The sequence below is a fragment of the Mandrillus leucophaeus genome, unplaced genomic scaffold, assembly GCF_000951045.1.
Source record: "Mandrillus leucophaeus isolate KB7577 unplaced genomic scaffold, Mleu.le_1.0 Scaffold81, whole genome shotgun sequence".
Lineage (NCBI taxonomy): Eukaryota > Metazoa > Chordata > Mammalia > Primates > Cercopithecidae > Mandrillus > Mandrillus leucophaeus.
Window position 1 is genome coordinate 4,581,644 of NW_012108808.1, and position 22,696 is coordinate 4,604,339.

Below are 22,696 nucleotides of genomic sequence, written 5' to 3' on the forward strand. Positions count from 1 at the left end.
GGTGATATTTCAAACAAATGAGTAGGAATCAAAATAAAATGAGAAACTTAATAAAAATTTATAGTTCACTATAAGCCTACAATACACAATTATGTTTGGGAAGCATCCAAAATTCCATATTCAGCACTTATTTCATTCAAATATTTTGCTTGCTAAGAATCATATCATCCGAACTTGAATGAATGAGTCAGCTCTGAATTAATGGGGTTAAAAATCTTTCCTTCTATTTTATAGAAAACCAGTGTTTTTGAACAAAGAAAGAAGTAGATTAAAAATTTTTATTTTTAAAACTGTACTCAGTCCTTAAAAAACACACCCTTTTATACACATCCTGGCATGGTGTCTTCAAGAACTGCTTTTAACCTTTACTATTTTCCAGCTTACACAAGAGAAGAAAGGGCCTGTCTAAATTAAATAGAACCCATAACCTCTAAGGCTCCACCAAATAGAGGTCTGAAAGAATCTCCAGAGGGGAAGGGTGAATGTGATCAAAGCAAGAGAACCCTTACCCTTATCTTAAGAGCTCAACAAGGACTCCAAGGCATGGAATCCAGGGCCATTTATATAGCCATTCTTTCCCCACTCACTTCTCCCAACCAGACTCTCCTCCATTCAAGCCTTGAAGAATTCTGTGTTCTACTTTAATAAGCAAAGTGTTTTTGCATTATTAAAAAATTTGGCCAGGCATGGTGGCTCATGCCCATAATATCAGCACTTTGGGAGACAGTGGCAGGAGGATCATATAAGGTCAGGAGTTCGAGACCAGTCTGACCAACATGGTGAAACCCCGTCTCTACTAAAAATACAAAATTAGCCGGGCATGGTGGCGCATGCCTATAATTCCAGCTACTTGGGAGGCTGAGGCAGGAGAATTGCTTGAACCCGGGAGGCGGAGGTTGCGGTGAGCCGAGATCGTGCCATTGCACTCCAGCCTGGGCAACAAGAGCACAACTCTGTCTCAAAAAAAAAAAAAAAAAAAAAAAATTGGTTCCAAGCCACTATACACCAACCGCTATTTTATCACCTTATTCCAGTGCACGTGGAGATCACAGTCCATAGTTACAGGACGTTGAGAAAGAAAAGGAGAGTTGAGGACAGGAAGGGAGGGCAAACTACTCCAGTAGCATTTCTCACCACCTCAATCCTCTCTTTACCCACCTCCAGTGCTCAGCTCCTTACAGTTTACCTTCCCTCCTAATTCCACAGCTCCACATCTAAACCTCTGACCCAGAGATTCTACTCCAGGCCCACAATCCTACCCCAAGGCCCATCCCGTGCAGACTTTCTGCCATAGGAGTTCTTTGGGCATATCCATTACCTAAGTCGGCCAGCAGGAGTCGAGGGGGAGTTTCAGCTTCTCTCATTACACATGGTAGTTAGGTTCTTTTGTCTGATTATTACCATGCTCTGGTACCCTCTAGGCGTGATGGTCTAATCTGAGCTCCAAACCACTATGCATAAGACATAGTGGTGTCAGACAGTTGGAGATACATCATCTCATTCAATCTTCTCAAAACTTCTGGGAGATAAGAGTTTTTGGCAGGATTGTACCAAAAAAGCAAAATACCTAACACTGATAGAGACTTAAATGTCTATTTATAAGATATAAGAGAATTATTTACCAATTTTTGTGATGCAGCCTGTTTTTATACTGGGATTGTCTGGCCCATGAAGTGCGGCAAATATGAATAGGTTTACAGAGCTAGAGAAAGACCATTACTTAAGAAAAAGCCCCAGTTTTTTATTCCTATAGTTTGCTTTACCACAGCTAAGAATGCCCTGTAAGACAATTGACATTATTGAAATAGTTGAATTTCAGTAGGTTGCATTGAAATCTGCCTCCACTTTATTCCCCTAAGGGCTACACCAGGTGTCACTAATCCCTAGATGCTCTGCTCCCTACCAGGAAGTTCAATCTGATGGCTTGACATCAAAGAAATGTTCATAGGCTCCTAAAGATAGACAACTTGTTTGCCACATCTCAAACGGCAAGATTCTGGTTCAAGTGAAGAAAATGCTCATTTGAAAGAAAAGAAGCAGAAAACTGAAAATACTTTCCACTTGGGCAGAAGTTTATCTTTCCAACTTAAGTCAGAGTAAATAATCCTAATGAGTCCAGTGACTTGAAGTGACTCTGGATTTGCCATGGGTGGATCTTTTATGCCTATCTGCACAATTCTATACTCGCCCAATAACAAAAATATAGTAATCCCTTTTCATGTATCACAAACCAAGTATCAGCATGTAATATTGATAATAGCTAACAAGTAAAGACAGGTTTTTATTATTAATCCTGTGCTTACCCATGCTCTTCAGTGTAACTATTCAAATACTTGGAAGTGCTTGTAGTTTTCCATGATCCACAGTTAGAATATATTCATAATGTACAGGAAGGACTGCCTGTGAGTTAAGGGTTGTTTGGTTTTTTTCTGTTATTTGCTTTCAAAGGAGGAAAAAATATTTCAATAAACAGGAACATCTGAAGGGTATGGATAAAATTCAAGACTCATACATGGTTTGAATTACTTTCCCATGGCTATACGGTAGTCAAATTGATTTTTTATGAAAACGTTGGCAATCTCACTCTCTGTGGAGGAAACTGAGTGCTGGCTACAATGATACAGCTTGTCATTTTAGTTTTCATGCCAAAACAAATGCCTCAGATAAAAAGATTGCAAAATAAGTGACAGTGGTTTTTCATTTTTACATGCTTAAGATACGTGCTTTGATATTTTAAACAACCGGATTACTTTCAATTCCCCAAACAATCTTGTGCTCTCTCTTACTTTTTGGCTTTTGCACATGCTGGTCTCCCTGTCTGGATGTTCTGCCATAAAATATACCTTTTCCATTTCTCTTGGTTAACCCCTATTTATCCATCACACAGATATCTACTAAGACCTTACTTCTTACCAGAAGCCTTCCATGGACTCAACTAACCTTGAATGGTTTGTCTGGGCCACGCTACATTCTTTGAAAATGCCTTCGATTTTATTTTCAGCAAGAAATTCTTATTCCCAAGGGACATTTAGTTTATGATATATGATATAATGAAAGTTTACTATGAATTGTAACTTCTTTGTTTATGTTCTGCTTGTATTATTCTTAAAGTAATACAATTATGTGACTACACATACTCTCTAAAAAGACTTTACTATGTCAAGCTTGGCTACAAGCTTTCCAAGCAAAGCTGATTTAAAAAGGGAAAGGGGGCTAAGTAGTTGCTGGGATGGGATGGAGGAAGATTCATTGACTTATTTAACAAATGTTTACTGAAGCCCTACTTTGCAAATCACTATTCTGGTTCTGCTGATGCTGCAAGTAACCAAAGAAGTAAGTAAAAAATAAACAAATACACTTATCTCCATCTTACTTAAGAACTTTATCAGCTTTCTACTCCCACCAAAGCCAGCAAATGGAATAAACAGGAAATAGTGTAGGTGACTGACAATAAGCATACAGTGACATTTAACAAGACATAGGAAAGCTTTTAGCAGGGAGAAAAAGTAAAGTGTTTCAAGTATCTCACTGTCTTCAATAATTGCTGGATAGGATGGAGGAATTCTTCCTGATCTGTCCAGTGATCTGTAACAGGGCACTCGGGGTGCTTTTTGTTGCGAGGACTTCTTAATACTCAAATTGCATAAGTAAGATTTATTTAGTAAGCTGAATATTAACACAGTTCAAGTTTCTACAGATTAACTTACCTCAACATATGAAATTGGAAATATTCCTATTTTGTCTGCCAGCATTCCTTCAGCCCAGTTTTCATCCACTCTTCGGATCACAGTCAGAACATCATCCTGAAGAAACAGCAAATCATTAATCTACCTGATCATTAAGCTTATCATTTAATTTTCCTTTTCAATAAAGAGACTCATGTTTTAAAGAGTACAAGAATAAAAATGCTATGACATATCTTTAGTACGTGGATTAAATGTTTTAATGAATTAAATGGTAGCTACCAGCCCACCTGGTGTCCTTTCCAACTGTTATAAAGCTATGAACTCCTGTGCAAGGGAGCTGGCCACTAACTTTGTTAAGATCTACAAATTGCAACCTCAAATGATACCTACCCTAGCCTCCCGAGTTTCTGTTTTAGATTGATTCTCAGATGCTTCTCATTTTCTGAAAATAAACCAAATGCCTACTCAAATGTACATCCTACCGCTTTTCTCCATAAAAATCATAATATTCTGCTTAAAACTCCAAACCATTTTATCAATTCGGCAGATATATTCCTGTATGCTTTTAGGCAAAGAAATTTACATATAAAATATGAAAGTAATGACATTTCATTTTGTTATTCATAATTCAGTACTTTAAAATCCCTGAGTGGTGCATACACCCTTTAAAGTGGCTTAGAAATAAATTCAGACTCTAAATATGAAAATGATACCACATAGAGCATCAACCAAAATAATCTTTCATATAAGAAGTCTGTGCATAAAATTACCTTCCTTGTGACTTAAAGACTGCTTCTAGGCATTTTCAGAAGCATCGTGAGATAGTTCACACAAAACTATTGTATTTTTTTGCAAAAGGCAACACAAGCTATATTTCTATCTATCTGGGTACAGAGGTAGAGCTGGCAAACAGAAAACAAGTGCATTCTACCTTTACCTTTGCAAATGGAAGGCAATCTTTGTCTGCTTCCTTGTCTTTCACTTCAAAGTCATAAAGTGCTTTGCACTGAGGTGGGGGCTGAGGTAATGGTTTAATAATCTGCACAAAGTTGGTGGGGAAAAAGCCATGGATTCCATTGACTTCCCCATGGTACCAATTTTCATCCACTTGTCTTCGTAAAATGATGATGTCACCTTTGCTGAATTTAAGGTCTCCAGGCTCTTTTCCTTCGTAGTTGTATAATGCTTTGGCACATGGTAACTGAGGTATACCCTTTAAAAAAAAAGAGGGATGAATTTTTATAAAATAATGGTCCTAAAATGTCTCTGAAAATATAGCTGCATTGTCATTGTTTTAAAGTCAAGGTCAAATCCACACTGTACCCCTTGAAGAACATCTCATACAAAAACAACATATATGTGTTATCAATAAACAGAAAACACAAAACAATTGTCCATAGTGACATAAGAACAGTACAATACCCATGCACCAGCCATGATTTAGGCTTCTATTCTTAAGTTTAACTTAGTGGGTGTTTTGCCTTGTTTCTTCGAGGTTATCAGTATATGAAAGCATGACTGCCAGGTCTGCCTCTCAAGAACTCATAAAAAACAAGCTTAATTTCCTACATTAACTACTTTATTCATCAGGATAAATGATAAACACTGAAGGGAAAAATTTCAACCAAATTTATTAATTTACTAACTGCTTTTAAGCTTGGTTGATAAAAATCAGAGTTTGGCTTTTGGGCAAATCTCTTCCTGATATTACTTTTAATGTGGGCACAACGAGTATTTAATGAGGGTCTACTCTGTGCATGAGTCTGGATACAGCAGTGAGTGAGTCAGTCACAGTCCCTGCCCTCCCAAAGTTTATAATCTGTAAGTGTATAGACCTGTGGTCTTTTACAGTCTAAAATCATTCAACTTTGCTCTTTCCTGGAAGAGAGCACATTGTTAGGCTGATAAGCTAAGAAATGAGGAATTTAATGTTCCTGCATGGTATTACTGTTTTAAATGACAAGTTTAAAATCGTGTGCATAACCACCAGTGCAATTTAGTCATCAACTGATTAATATGATACTTTTCAATGGCATTGGGGGTGCCCAATCTTGAGCATCAGTTGTCACTTTAAGATCTTTGACCTCTCTGGGCGCTGCTGCCTATCATTGATTCAGGAGATAAGTGGCAAATCCAACAGGTCTATAGTAATTCCCTGAACAAGATTACAGGGCTCCTGCTTTTGGAGTCTCTATTTATTCACTCATCCAGAAAACATTTATCAAGCTTTTACTTTTTTTTTTTTAGACAGAGTCTCGCTCTGTCGCCCAAGCTGGAGTGCAGTGGTACAATCTCGGCTCACTGCAACCTCCGCCTCCGACGTTCGTGTGATTTTAATGCCTCAGCCTTCCAAGTAGCTGGGATTGCAGGCATGCACCACCACGCCTGACTCATTTTTGCATTTTTAGTAGAGATGGGGTCTCACCATGTTGGCCAGGCTGGTCTCAAACTCCTGACCTCAAATGATCCACCCACCTCAGCCTTCCAAAGTGCTGGGATTACAGGCATAAGCCATTGCACCCGGCCCAAGCTTTTACTTTTTACCAGTCAATGTGCTAGTGCTGACGACTTAAAGAAGAATAAGACAGTTCTTTTCTTAAAGGATGTCAGTAAAAACTATAATAATACAGTGTAATAAATGTAATGATAAAGATATGCACACCATTTATGGGGACAAAGAACATCGGTCTCTGGTGTTTGGTGAGTAGGAAAATGAAACACTTCCTGGAGGAAGTGACACATGAGCCAAGACTTAAAGGATGCACAGGAATTAGTTGTCAAGGTTGTAGTGAATGAATGAAAGAGAAAAGTGAGGGCATTCCAGGCAGAGGGGACAGCACCAGCAAAGACCTGGAGGTAAGAAGTCATATGTGCAGAGGGACTGGGGAGTATAAAGAATGCAGTATTCCTGGATAAGAATTATGGAATGTAAAGGAGAGGTAGGCAGAGGCCAGTTTATGGAGGGTCTTGTAAAACATATGAAAGAGTTTTGATTGCTACATTCTTCTGGCAATGATAAGTCACTCACGTGTTTAATGCACAAACAGACTTAAGTACCATGTGCCGGACAGATCAGTCTGGCACTAGTGTGGAAAATGGACATGAAGTGGGCAGGCAGGCAGGCAGCTATGTGCAAAGCACAGGCCTCAACTAGTTGAATATTTTTTAAGTTTAATGTTTCCAATGAAGTAGAGCAATATAGTTAGCATTACTTATATCATTGTCTGCCCCCCAACCTGTAAAAAGTGGATCAAAGTTTTATACCCTTGATGGCAACAGAACTTCATAACACAGTTTTCAAAAATTAGTTTGGTTTCTACTTAGAGACTTAGAGTCTGGACTACCTATAAGCCACATTGCTTTTGCTAAACATTTATTTAGGAATATTAATTATTGCTCTCAAAATGCTATTGGCAATCATCTTGCCTTGGCTTGTCCATGTGATGTTGTAGTTGGTTAGTTAGAACTTCCCTGAGAGGCCAATGTCCTGGGAAGATGGGTTGAGCCTTCCAGGAGTAATGACACCCTCCTGTGACCTCTGACTTTCAGACTCTGTCTTAAGATCTGGCCTCTAATGGCGTCACTCCTGTTACCCTGCCTTCACCTACTCTTGTAAGCAATTCTGCTGTGCCCAGAAAGGAAATGCCCACCAGGAACTCTGGTCATTCACAACGCTGTGTACTTTGGTCACATTACATTAGTGTCCAACTCTGGGGAAAGAAGGATTCTAATTTTTCTCTACCCTCATAGATGCCTCATTATATTCTCCACTATATTATGTATTTCTTCAAGGCTAGTTATCACAGCTCAACAATATTTCCAAAAATAGGTTTGAGGAAATAATAGTAAAACACAGCAATCGAGAGACAGAGAGGGAGAGACAGAGAGAGAAGGAGAGAGAACTGGCAAGTACTGTATTAAAACTCTTGTACAATAGCTAAAGAGACTCTGATCAGGCAGTATAGGGTACTGGCTGGAAGCACAAACTCCAGAGCCAGATTGCAGGGTGTGAATCCCACTTACTAGCTGTGTGATTTGGGGTAAGTTAACTCTCTGTGCCTCTTTCTTCATTTGGGTTGTTATGAGGATTTAGCGAATTCATGTATATAAGCCACACCTTAAATGACCCAGTAGGCAGTACGTGCTACATGTGTGAACCATCATCATTGTCATCATCGTCATTACCCAGTATAAAAAGCCTCTTTACCAGTGAAATGGGGCACCTGACAATGTATTTGTCTCTCCACAGCTGGATGCTTTCCCTTTCAGATGAATTCACATAGCAATTACATTTTTAATACATATTCACTATATAACAATGCAACGAATGTTCCTCCTAGGAAGTGTTCAGGATTTCGAAATGTGCATTTCTGAAGCACACATTTGTTTTCTGAGTAGAATCCATTCATCTTCTGGTTGAACAGAAGAAATTACAAATTCACTGACATGCACCGTTTAATAGGGGATGGCATTTTAGATGTGGCTGTAGTTCATCTTGACAGGGCTAATGTAAGGCATTGGAAGCCTGCATGAATTAATTGAAAATCCCATTACAAACTCAGTGACAAATAACTCTATTCACCATTATGGCCTGTTTTTTTCCCCACCTCAATTAGCTCTGTTTGGCCCACTCTGTCCAAATCCATGCCAGCCAAACCCATGCACCAAGATACAGATTTAGCACTCTTAGAAACCATTCTGAACTGCTCCTTGAAGAGATCTGTAAAATTCCAAATGACCCGCAATATGGTTCTTTTGTGATATGCTGATGTGGGAACTGAAAGAATTTATTTCTTTACAGATCACTTCCACACACCAGTGGCCTAATGGACTTATTAACTTTTCCACAAAACAAATCTATTACTTGTTCCCAAAATCATCAAGTATTCTAATAGACCAGTGGCAAGGAGAAAGCTTACTATGATAACATTATGGTTAGCCTAGGGTTACATTTCCATGATGCAACTTAAAATTCATTAATTCATCCCCACTTGCTAAATCTTGACTGCTAAAATTGTTTCAATGATCAGTAACCACAAAGACTCATAAAGCTTATGGCAATCTAACCCATCAACAAGCATTTGTGCATCTGGCTGTGTTTTTCTATGGTATTCTTTTTCAATTAAATTCTATGAGGCTAGAAAGCCAGTTTGGGTCAAGTTTCTGAAAAGAAGGCTTCCCACATTAAATAAAATGAATTCTACTCTGATTTTAAATCAAGCAAAGTTCAGTGATCTTTGAAAGACTTATTCCCACACAGACTGCAGATGATTAAGGATAAACGGTTAAACGACTTGGAAAAGCAATAAAAGAGCACATTTTCCTTTTGCAACATCTGAAAGATAAAGCCAAAACAATTGGTTTGATAGCCTAGGACTACTCTGTGGATAAAATATGTCCAGAGCCCATAGAGGCACTGCCCTCTCATTCATCTCCTTTGAAAGGTCTGAGAGTCATGTCATCACTGGGCCCTCTGCCCTCCAAGCCTTCTGCAGGCTTTCCAAACTGCTGCTTTTCTTCTGTATCCTCTCATCAGGCCAAGGCCCCCAAGGATCCACAGAGCTTACATTTCACTTGGAGACTTTCACTTGGCTACACATGAAAGGGAGGTTTAAAAGGAAAGAAAGCCAAAGAGAAACCGACTCTGCAGTCTAACCTTGGGTTTGCGGCTGTCATTCACACTGCCAGCTTTATCAAAAAGCTTGGCAATTTAGACAGGCAAACTGTTACAATACTTCTGCAACTAAAATACATTTCGATAAACATCTACTATATTGTTCATTAAAAAAATAACTATGATAGTGGGCTAGCTTTACATTTCAATTAATTTTTGTTTCCAAATCATATATACAGGTTATCTTTTATGATATTAAAATCCTCATGTGATCTGTATATAAATATTTTTGATTAAATGCTTTAGACTTCCATTTCCATACCATCAGCTTTATTCCAATATATCTAGCAAGACGCTACTTTGATGATCTGAGATTCTAACAGGTAAATAAAACATTCACTGCCAATTTATTTTATAGACTCTAAATGCCAATACCCAGATGTACATGCAAGACAGCCTCTCTAAATTCAAATTCCTTCATGCATTTCTTACTGCTCCATAAAGTAAAAAAGATTCAATGACCTACTAAAAAGAAAATCTAGAAGATATTCTTGTAGTGGGAACAGCTATAAAATGTGTATAATTTAATAACTCAGTTATATCTAAATTGGCATCAACTCTGGCTGATTTTAACTTGACTTTCAGAAACTTTCCAGAAAGAACTGAGGCACAAAGAAATCACAGTAATAGAAAGTACCACACAGAGAGAGTACAAAAATGGGTGGAAGAAATAATTTTTAAAAAGTGTCTTTTGGGCCAGGCACGGTAGCCTCACTCACACCTGTAATCCCAGAACTTTGGGAGGCTGAGGCCAGCGGATCACTTGAGTCTAGGGAGTTCAAGACCAGCCTGGATGACATGGCAAAACTCATCTCTATAAAAAGTACAAAAATTAGCATGGTGGTGGTGCGCCTACAGTCCCAGCTACTTGGGAGGCTGAGGCAGGAGGTAGAGGTTGCAGTGAGCCAAGATGGTGCTGCTGCACTCCAGCCTGGGCAACAGAGTGAGACTCCATCCCAGAAAAAAAAAGTAAAAAAAAAAAAGAATGTCTTTCATATAACAAAAAACATGTTGGTTTTTCCCTACAAAGTAAAATATCTGTCAAGATAAAATAACAGTATTTCATGAAAATATTGATTCTTTAACAGTTAATAACACCTAAGTATTGTTCTCAAGATATCTACGTCAGACAATCACTCAAATATGATTTGGTCATCACCTGAAATATTTCAACTTCAATGACGGCCAAGACGAATATTAAAAGTTTTATTCTTCCAAAGTAACATCAGAAGGGACTGAGAATCCCATAATTCAACAATCGTCCATCTTTCATTTGTTCTTTCCTTTAACATTTATTTCTGGAAAGCACTGTGCTGGGGAATTTTTATCTGACAATCATTTTCTTAATCTTCTACCTCCTACCTACCCCAAATTCACCACATAAAATTTTCTACTCATACTAACTTTAATCAAATCTACCAGTACTTTGAGGATGGCAGTTGCAAATAAACAGAAATGAAGACAAAACTGTTTCTTCATTCACATGTATTCTTTTTGCCCTTATTCTACTATCCCAGTGTCCCCTTTTCTTGCATACTCATTTCTTCAGCTTTCTCCAGAAGTAGACTCTGCAGCCAGCCAGCCTCCCTCCTTATTCCAGACCTGGTTCCAGTTCCATACTAGGTCAAGAATGTGGGCTGACCAAGGCCAGCCTTTGGGCTTTTTTAGTGCTTGGTGGCTCCTCAGCACACACTCTGTGCTGTCTGCTGCCCTGCTCATGCTCAGCTGTGGGCTCCGCACCCTCCATCCTCTCCTTAGTCAGCTCCTGCAATCCAATCCACCAACCCTAATGGAGTGTCTCACTCAGCTCTTGACCAAACAGCAATCAGTCAATTATAGTTTCCAGCAATCTTGCTGTTTTGGGAGGGGGGGCATTAATGGTTTCGGGGGCAAGGTAGAGGGAGAGAAAAATAAAAAAACTAGAGATAAAAGAGAGTAGATAAAGCAGCTTTCTTACCAATTTCCCTGGGCTGCACTCTCATCATTAATTAATCATTTGCATAATGAACTTAGCTGAAGTCAAGAGTATATTCAAACACCCAGAAAAAAAAAAATGAAGAACAGAGTTTTCCAAACTTAAAAATGAAAAAATGCTATTAGACTCTTCATTAAATGTTTTTTTCTAGAAACTAAAATACAGAGAACAAACTGAAATCCCTTTGTCCCACCTCCTGGATTTTCCTCTCCTACAAGTACAGGAGAACCTAAGGGGGCACTCAGGAGCATGTTTAAAAGACAGTGTTGCAGGAAAAGTGGGCTAAGGGGCATTGCTTAGTAAATACCTATATTTAGGAGGCAGAAAAAAGAGAAAAAAGAGAGAGGTAGGATGAAAACCAGCAAACTATAACCACAGTAACAAGGATAATTCCTGAAACACGGTTTTGTCCACATCACCTATGTCTTTACAATCTGAGATAGTTCCCAATTACCTCTTAAATCACATTAATGGTCTAAATCATGAGTTTATGGCCCTCCATTTGGATTGTCCGTTCCACCTCATATTTTCCACCCTCAGCAAGCAATCCAGTCTGCTGTCATCACCTCCAACTTCATACATGCCATCTCTCCTCCACCAATATTCATCGAGAATAGTCCATTTCTCCCTCCACCTCCCTACCTTGTATATGCATCATGCGCCTGACAATTATGCTGCATTTCTTTCATTTGGATTTTTATGTCTGCCTAGGATGACCGCTTTTGTTGTTTGGAATCAGGTGTAAATAAGGCCAAGATCAATGATCTGATTCTTGCGTGGGTCAAAAGGACAGTCTCTATTTCCCAGATGTGAAAGTCACTACTTGTCCATCAGGACCCAGCCCAGGCATTGCCTTGTTGGGGAAGCTTCTCCCAAACTTCCCCTACCCAAGTCTGGAGAACGTGCTGCTCTTTTTATGTACACCTAGAGTGCCTTATGAATACTGTTATCACAGCCCTTATCTCACTCAGTTTACAACCTATTTCTTTCGGCTAGACTGTAACCTCCTGGAGACCTGGGACTATGTGTTACGCATCTTTGTATCATGAGTACCTACCTCAGTGTCTGTGAAAAATTCTTGCTGAATAAATAAATGAAAGAACAAAAGTTATCTCCAGTGGACTGAGTGGTAAGGTGTGGACAGGTAAGTGGAAAAAGAACACATCTAAAGGAAAAGCAACTAAAAAGATGATTCTACTGACAGGCTCAACAGCTTTACACAAATTGCAAAATATATACAAACACGTATTTATGTGTCTCTGGGAACTCCTCATGAATGGTAGACTGCTAATCCATCTTTTTGAAACTATCCTCCCAAGTATACAGTAGGTGGTGGGCACTTGATTCTGAGACATGGGAGGTACAGAAATGCTGAAAGACACATTTTTATTACCATTTCCTAGGCTGCTGGGAAACCTGGGGCACACTAAGGTGCTACAGAAAAACCTGAGGAAATGTGAGCAAGCACTGCGAATTGGTATTAACTTCACTGTGTTCTAGACACTAGAACTAAAACATAGTCCATTCTGGAAATGGGTAGTTGAGTGTCTTATACTAAACAAATGGCTGGCATTTGAAAAATGTGAAACGAATTATGTAGCAAACTACGGCAAATAAATATTTTCCTTATAAACTTATTTGGTGGTTATGAGGAAATAGTCATGCAGTTGATATAGCATTTCTCTCAGATGGCCTTAAAAAGGGAGTACCCAACTGACAGATACATCATTAAAGAAAACAAATTTTATGAATTTCTCCAAGGGAAAATAGCTATTGAGAATGCAGTCACTAAAGTAAAATGCAAGAAGTTCATGTCACTCATTGCCCTGAATATTTGTTTTCTGTTTTATCACATGTTTAATAATTATAATAGTATTTTGCAGAGAGCAGGAATATTTATTGGGAAAATTCCCTGTGGTAACTTGAGTTACCATCTTGAGGACTCATCACAGGATGAGGACTATTTCCTGGGAAAAGGTCAAGTTTCTACCTATTTGAAAAACAGATTCCTGGCAAAAAATCTGCCCTTCTCTTGCAACTGCCCTGCCCTAGGCCTCCAACCTCACCCTGGGGCGTAGGACTAAACAAGGAGGAATGACCATGTACCAGGAATTCTGCTTGCATCTTATCTAATCCTTACAGAAATCCAGGAAGGTAGGGAGATTCAGAAATACAAAGGGAGAGGGGTGTGTGAGAACATGTTTTAGTATTAAAGAGGTTGGATAACAGCCACATGCAGTGGCTCATGCCTGCAAATCCAGCACTTTGGGAGGCTGAGGCAGGCAGATCACTTGAAGCCAGGAGTTCACAACCAGTCTGGGTGATCTGGTGAAACTCCACCTCTTAAAAAACAAAAAACAAACAAAAAAAACTAGCCAGGCATGGTGGCGCATGCCTGTAGTCCAATATTGTGCCACTGCACTCCAGCCAAGGTGACAGAGCGAGACTCTGTCTCAGAGAAAAAAAAGAGGGGGAGTCAGGTAAGGCCTCAGTGAAATTCAATTGCCTGTTTTTAGTTTTGTCCAGTGTTTACATTAATACCTTGGAGAGAAGATGCTCATATAATTTAAACATAAGGTTAAATGTAAAAGATAGTCCATAGTTTCAGAATTAAAGCAATATTGAAACAGACCTACACACATATGAACAACCAGACAAAAGCGTCAAGGTAATTCAACTGAGGAAAATAAAGTCTTTTCAAAAGATTATTTCGGAACAACTAGGAGCCCCTAAGTTATAGAGGGAGATGAATCTTGATCCCCTACCTCACACCATATACAAGAATTAATTTAAGATGAATCCCAGACTCGAATATAAAAGCTAAAACTGTAAGTTTTATAGGGGAAAACAATAAATTATCTTAGTGATGTGTAGGGAGGGAAAAAAAGCCTAAATTAACCATAAGCTGACAAATTTGACTATATCAAAATTGAAAAATTAGGTTAAACAGCAAAAGACAGGTGAGGAAAATAAAAATGTAAACCACAGATTGGGGGGAAAAATATATAGATATATAAAACAAAGGACTCAAATCCAGAATTAAAATGACTCCTACTAACCAACAAACAATTTGGTTTAAAAACAGGCAAAAGCTCTTTCCCATCTTGCCAGATAGCGGTGAAAAAGTTGAGAAGCTGGATACTAAAGAGAAGAAACCTGAAGCCAAGAAGGCTGATGTTGGTAGTAAGGTGAAAAGGGGTAACTTCAAGGCTAAAATCCCCAAGAAGGGGAAGTCACACTGTGGCCAAAATCCTATCCTTATTAGAGGAATTGGCAGATATTCCCCACCTGCTATGTATTCCAGAAGTGCCATGCACAAGAGGAAGTACTCATCCACTAAATGTAAGGTTGAAAAGAAAAAGAAGGAGAAAGTTCTTGCACCTATTACAAAACCAGTTGGTTGTGAGAAGAATGGTGGTAACCTGGGTGGTTAAACTTTGCAAAATGCCTAGATATTATCCTCACTAAAGATGTGTCTCAAAAGCTGCTGAGCCACAGCAAAAACCCTTCAATCACCACGTGAGAAACTGTGAGCCAGCATCACCCCAGGAACCATTCTGATCATCCTCACTGGGTGCCACAGAGGCAAGAGGATGGTTTTTCTGGAGCAGCTGACTACTGGCTGGTTACTTGTGACTAGATCTCTGGTCCTCAATCAAGTTTCTCTAGAAGAACATATCAGAAATTTGTCATTGCCACCTCAATCAAAATTGATATTAGTAATGTAAAAATCCCAAAACATCTTACTGATCCTTACTTCAAGAAGAGGCAGCTGCAGAAGCCCAGATACCAAGAAGGTGAGATCTTCGACATGGAAAAAGAGAAATGAGCAGTGCAAGGCTGATCAGAAAGCTGTGGACTCATAAATCTTAACAAAAATCAAAACCATTCCTCAGCTCCAGGGCTACCTGTAATCTGTGTTTGCCCTGACAAACAAAATTTATCCTCACAAAGTGGTGCTCTAAATTTCTTAAGAACCTAATTAAGTAACTGATAACATTAAAAAATAAAAACAGGCAAAAGATGTGAATACACATCTTGAAAAGAAGATGTTTGTATAGCCATGGAAGGTTACTCAACACCATCAGGCAACTGCAAAATAAAACCACAATGATATATTATAATGCATTCTTTAGAATGATTAAAATTTAAAGACTGACAACAGAAAATTTTCTAAAAAATGTGGAGCAACTAGAATTTACATTGATTGCTAGTGGGGGGGTCTAATACTGTTTGAAAAATTCTTATAAAGTTATATGTACATTTACTCTTCAATCTACCCCTCTTAGATATTAACCCAAGATAAACGAAAATATACATCCACACCCAGATTTGTCCAAAAATGCTCATCACAGCACTATTTATAATACCAAAAACTGAAAACAATCCAAATGTCCATCAACAGGGGAATAAATGGAATCCTATTTAACTATTTCAAAAAATGAATTAATGACACATGTGAAAAAAATAAGAATACTATATAATTAAATTTATAAAATATTCAAAAATAGGTGAAACAAATCTATTTTGGTAGAAATCACAGTAGTTGCCCATAGGAGATGGGCAAATGAGTGAAGAGGTGTGAGGGAAATTTCTGAGACTATTAATATACTCTATATCTTGACTGAGGTGTTAGTTATCCTGGTGTAGAAAGGTATCAAAACCTATTAGAGCACACACTTAAGAACTGTAATTCACACATACCAATTTTGCCTCAATACCAAAGGATATTAAGGTAACATTAGGAGGCCAATGGTAGGATATCTTGAGGCTAGAAGTTCGAGACCGGCCTAGACAAAATGCTGAGTTCCAGTCTCTAAATAAAATTAAAAATAAATTAGCTGGGCATGGTGGGACAGGCCTATAGTCCCAGCTACTCAGGAGGCTAAAGTGGAAGAATCACTTGAGCCCAGGAACTCCAGGTTGCAATGAGCTATGATTGTGCAACTGCACTCCAGCCTTGACAACAGAGTGAGACCTCACCTCTGAAAACAAAAACAAAAGCAAAACTATCACAATGAATAACAAGCCACACTGGCACTCAAGAGAACGGCAAAATGAGAAAAACAAGAAATCTGAAGTTCAGAGGTATGGAGATTAATGCACATAAAGATGTCTACTTTTCCAAAAGGAAATCACAGAACAGAAATGATTGTACATAATGTACTGTCACTGCTAGAATCTGACCCCTATATTAGCACCAGTCAGTCTCTCACTAGATGTCCAGGATACATTCTGAATTCCATAAACAAAAGGGACAGAGAACTGTGGCATATTCAGTAGACAGCGATAAAGATGATAAAAGTGTTGGCAAATATTGACAGAAAAGCTGCAGAAACTGAGATGTATTAGTACAGCAGTGTTATTCTAGAATAAGTCTTCAAATACCATGCAAAGGTCTTACACAAAGAGAGTAAGTCTGATTGGAATTTGCTGAAGAAAAAAATACAGGCTTAAACTCATGCATGCATTATTTAAGGTGGACAAAGGAATTTCCTGACAGAGAGGGTTGTTAAATATTGCAATGGATTATGATATCTCTTTCACTGGAGACTTTAAAAAAATGAACAGTCTCACACGTTTGGTTCTGCCCAAAGGCAATGGGACAGACTATGACTGATGATCTCTAGTAATCTATGATTTCTTTGGCAATCAAATCATTTGAGAGAAAAAGTTTCCTGTTCTTGATGATTTTGTTCTTTGTTTCTTAGGGGTGGAATCTCAAGAATAATGATAGTGATAAGGTGTGAGAGAGTGAGCAGAGAGGAGGCATTTGGAAAGAAAATGAAATGAGAATATGAATTCGCCTACAGAATCAAATCAAGTCAGCTTCAATACTCCAAAGTCTGCCACGACCTTCTACGATGTCATTAGGAAAAGTAGAAACAAGCTCAGCCGTGATCAGACAAACCAAGCTGCCTTTTATCTCCTTATTTTTGCTGTCAAAAAAGTAATACATAATATGTGTGTATTACTGTTACTATTCTTCAAAGGAGCATCCTTCTAGTCAATTAAATGTGAAGCTTACATAGTAAGGATTAAATAATTACTTCAGGAAAATATCTTCTTACTTTGAAATAAACTTATTACAAGGATATAAAACCAATCCTGTGAACCCTATAGGGTAGGCTGAAAGTCTTTAAAACATAATTAAGTCTTTTCACTAAAAAAACAACAGACCGGGCACAGTAGCTCACACCTGTAATCCCAGCACTTTGGGAGGCTGAGGCGGCCAGATCATATGAGGTCAGGAGTTCAAGACCAGCCTGGCCAGGGTGAAACCCTCTCTCTACTAAAAATACAAAAATTAGGCAGGTGTGGTGGTGCATACCTGTAGTTCCAGCTACTTGGGAGGCTGAGGCAGGACAATCATTTGAACCCGGGAGGCGGAGGTTGCAGTGAGCTGAGACTGCACCACTGCACTCCAGCCTGGACAACACAGCAAGATTCTGATTCAAAAAAAAACATAAAAAATAAAAATAAAAACTCAGACATCCATGGAAAACTGGTTTTGTTTAAAGGTGAGAGAAGAAGGAAGATCTTTGAACCACTTAAAAATTTTTTATTTAATCAAAATTTACTGTTATTTTTGACTTTTTCTTTTGAGACAGGGTCAACCAGGCCGGAATGCAGTGGTGTCATCAGGGCTCACTGAAGCCTCGACCTCCTGGGTTCAAGCAATCCTCCTGCCTTAACCTCCTGAGTAGCTAGGTCCTTTGGAAATAATGCTTTAAAAATACTTTGTAAATATTCTGTGGTACTAAAATAAGTGTTACTAGAAGATCCTAATTGCCTTTACACTCTAATTTCTCCATTATTCGACTGTGCAAGAACTGCTACTGGAAAAAGTAATATCCATTTGCAATGAACAATTTTACCAACAGATAATGGGCAGTTTTATTGAGGCTTCCTTAAAAAAAAAAAAAAAAAAAAAAAAAAGTCTTCCAATTCAAGTATATTGATCACCAAAAATAAGAAATGAGAACAACTTAAAGGGAAATGGTTTACTAAGTCAGTCGCAGCAAGCCCAAATCCAAATGTTATTTTGTTCTAAATAATTAAATAGAATATAAATTACAGGTGTTTTCAACCAAAATAAACCATTTATATTAAAATGATACATTATTTTTTTCTGCTTCTAGATGATTAAATATATAGCAAAGAAAATCAAGCAAGAGCCCATGTGTGCATCTGAGACTGCTTTTGTTAAGCATTTCATGTATACTAAGAAGGTAATAGGGCATGGTAGCTGTATTCCTACTAATGAAAAATTTAAGATGAGAAAATTAATAATCAGAATACTTTTGGTCATGGCAACAGATTAAATTACTATTTTTAAACATCTTGCTAGTATATTAAAATGTATGCTTTTTGAAAATTGTTTAACTAAATTTTTTTTAGGCAAAGCAACTAATTTTACATGTTCACCAGGCTGTGAGCTACATGAGGGCAGGGCTGGAGCTCATTCATCTTCAAATCCTGAGGGCGCAACACACAGCACAGAATCAGCTCATTAAAAGACTACTTTTCTGCTACTTCTTCCTTCATTCCATCCTATATAGATCTGCCAGATTCATCTTCCTGAAATACAACTTTTATCATCAGATCATCTGTCTGATCTAATCTGTCTGAAATACAACTCTCATCATCAGAGCATGTGTCTGATCTGATGACAAAAGTTTCATCAGAAACTTTTCTTACTCCTTCTCCCTCAAACGCAATTCGAATCCTTCTCTTTGGCACTTAAGATCCCCATACTATGACCTCAGACTATTTTCTCAAATGCCTCACGCTCTTCTCTAATAAATATCCAATATTCTAACCAAACTGATGCCCTGTGCTTCCCCTGATGTGGTCTATCTTTTCCTACCTCTGGGACTTTTCTCTGCCACTCTCTCTACTCAAAGAGCCCTCTTCCCCAGACCCCACGCCCACTTGCCAGAAGTTCAGCCACTCTTCAAGATACGTTTATAATATACACCTTCCAGTCCCTTCCTTATTCCCTAATACAGATGTATCCCCTCTTTGTAAAGCCCAGAAGGATTTATTTGTAGTTCCCTGGTGGTTTCATTGTACCTTTTATTATGTATAAGTAGTTACTATCAATAAATCTGACCAAACTGTAAACCCTTTGAGGGCAGGAATGGTCTGTTCTGCCTTCTTGAATCACCCGAAGTCTAGTACTGACCCTTATATAGAGCAAGCATGTTTACTGAAATGAATTAGGTCAATCCCTCCCTCTAGGCATTTCTTCTTCCCACCCCCTAGACAATCCTGAGACAGAGGAGGAAGTTTCTCCACTCCTGTCTTACACCCTCTGTTTGAGTTGTCAGTCTGTGAACTTTAAGGAACTCTCTTAGGAAATCAGTAGAGTGGCCTGTATGGTACCTGCCTATAGATACCAACCAAGCAGAAGGTCAGGGCACTGACATGGATGTCTGTTTGTATTTACTGTCATTTTATATAGGATAAGCAAGAAAATCAAAGGAAGAAACTAAATCAAATACTTTGCAGTGGCGGGCTAAACACATGCATTTCATTGTCTGAGTGCCCTCCCTCCTAATAAAGTTTGCTTTTGTATTTTAAATAAAACCATACCAGTTCTAGAAGATAGAGAAAACATCTATTAGCATACCAGAAACTTCTAGAAGAATGAAAACAGGTGGAACCAGAAAAATTCTATGGCTGGCTTGAAAAGTATATAAGACGGGGTTAAAGACTAAGGTGGTGACCTACCTCACAAGTCAAGTATTATCCCAATACATAGGGAAAAAGAAGAGCTGAAAAATGACACAAGGGTTCAGAGATACGGAAAACAGCTCTAAAAAGATCTAATATTTATCTAAAGTGAGTGTTACAAAAATAAGGAGGAGAACTGTAAAAGAAATACAGTAATTGAAGAAAATTTTCCTGAACGAAAAACACTTATCTTTAAACTTAATTTTGGCCTAAAACTACTTCCTTATATTTAAGTTTGACCTAAAGTTTGACTTCCTTATATTTAAGTTTCTCCATACATAGTGAACTGTAACCTAACCAGATATGCAAACAAACTGTAACCTACTCTCGTAGGAATCAGAGTTCTGGCCAATCGCAGGTGGCCAACTGTTCAAACTGGGTTCAAATGAGGCAAACACCAAGGTGTAACCAATCAGGTTGTTTCTGTACCTCACTTCTGTTTTCTGTGAATCGGAGAGGATTTCTGTCCATGAATCCTCTGTGACCACAGCAGCACCAGAGTTGCTCTGAACCTATTATGGTTGGGGGAACTGAATTGTTCTTCGCTCAATTAAATTCTGTTGAGTTTAATTTGTTTCTCTTTTAATATACCCAAGATCTCAGAACAGTCTCATTAAGTGCTAAGCAGATTAATGAGGGGGAAAGAGACCGTATTCAGGCACATCTCATTACAATTCAAAACTCTAAAGATAAGTGAAAAATTCTAAAAGATTTGGGTCAGAGGAGTTTACCTGGTACTGGAATGTAAGTAGAACCTGACTTACTGATAGTAATATAGGAGAAAAGTATACAGCAGAAAAAAGGCTTTAAATTTCTAAGGGAGCAGGATTTAGAAGAACTCAGCCAGCTAAACTGTTAAATATGTGTCTGAACAAAATACTGATTATTTTCAAACACCCCAAATCTCAGAAACTTTATTACCTGTGCCTTTCAAGTGAAATATATAACAATTATGCAAGGAAGTATCTCCCAGCCTATAATATTCCCCTCACAAAAAACCACAGAAGACTCCTAGAGAGATGAAATGTGATACAAGAAACATGAATGGCTCAATATGATCCAGAAGAGATGAAGAAAATGAAATTTTATTTAAAAAGATCCACTGGATCTAGAGGTGGGGCAGGGTCTGGTGAAAAGGTTACATCTGCTTCTTCTCCATCCACACTGCAGTGAATCATGTTTATATAATCATAACACTGCAAATGCTATTTTTATGGGACTTGGGGAATTAATTACAGCTACAGAATAGAATGTTATAAACTCTGACAATATCAAAATAACAATACACTGAACTAAAACCAAGAGTTAGGCTTAAAGGAAGGTGGGAGGTAGAAGTACTCTAAATTTTACCACTCTGAAATTGATACTGCGTAAGCCTAAGAAAGCAAGAGCTGAAAACATCTTATTGAAAGTTTGGGTCACCCCACGAGGTAAAAAACCATGACCAGCTTAGTTGCTTGCTGAAGGCAAAGGGAATACAGAATGAGTAGGAGAAGAAGGCAGTTATCAACACCGCCTAAACCCATGTGTCCAGTTACAGAAAGGAGGACTGTAACTGTCATAAGTAATTCCTCCTTATTTTAAGAATATGCCTATATATGTATACAGCTGTACTCAGAAAACATCTTCATTTTACTTCCTTTCTTTTTCCTTTATCATGTAACATAAGATTTATTGACTTCAGGCCGGGCGCAGTGGCTCATGCCTGTAATCCCAGCACTTTGGGAGGCCAAGAGGTGGGAGGATCACGAGGTCAGGAGATCGAGACCATCCTGGCTAACAAAGGTGAAACCCCGTCTCTACTAAAAATACAAAAAAATTAGTCGGGCGTAGTGGCGGGAGCCTGTAGTCCCAGCTACTCAGGGAGGCTGAGGCAGGAGAATGGTGTGAACCCCGGAGGTGGAGCTTGCAGTGAGCCGAGACGGAGCCACTGCACTCCAGCCTGGGCGACAGAGCGAGACTCCGGCTCAAAAAAAAAGATTTATTGACTTCACTTCATGTTAGCATTTAAATGTCGCTAACTTCATGTAATAGCATTTAAGTTAAGGATTAGGGCATTTTCGGTTGTACAAAGTATAGTTGTATTATCTTAGGTGTAATTATGACCTTAATGTCTTTATTTGGAGATTAAGTATGATTTAAGGAGATGTGTATGGGGCCAAGTTGACAAGGGGTGAACTATTATGGTTAATACTAAGGGGTCAACTTGATTGGATTGAGGGATGCCTAGATAGCTGCTAAGGTATTGTTGGCGGCGGTGAGGGTGTTGCCAGAGGAGACTGAAATTTTAGTTGGTGGGCTGGGAGAGAAAGACCCACCAACTGGCTGCCAGCACGGCTAGAACAAAGCAAGTGAAGAAGGCGCGATGTAATGGTAACCAGTACAACTGAAGAATGGAAAACAGTAACAGCACTTACCCCTGGAAAGCAGGACTAGGGTAGGAGAGAAGAGAGGGACACTCTTGCTCTCTATTTTAGAATCTTCTGTGAGGTAATGTATTTTTTATCATGAACAGGTATTACTCTAAAACTAAAATGTGTAAGAAAAAGGAATAGAGTGTGTAAAATTCTAATACACTTGCTATAGAGTATCTTGTTTACTAAATAATTAAGGCATACAAAC

At 38.5% G+C, this 22,696-nt stretch overlaps 1 protein-coding gene across 1 annotated transcript in view; it reads right to left on the reverse strand.

The window, feature by feature from the left end:
• The window catches only part of SH3RF1 (SH3 domain containing ring finger 1), a 178,297-nt gene that overhangs the window by 55,330 nt on the left and 100,271 nt on the right, over positions 1 to 22,696 (reverse strand). Inside the window, exons 3-4 of the mRNA XM_011967797.1 lie at positions 4,624 to 4,899; positions 3,708 to 3,803 (exon numbers count right to left, since the gene is read on the reverse strand). Of these exons, the coding sequence (XP_011823187.1) occupies positions 3,708 to 3,803; positions 4,624 to 4,899 (372 nt within the window). The remainder of the gene's footprint in view (positions 1 to 3,707; positions 3,804 to 4,623; positions 4,900 to 22,696) is intronic.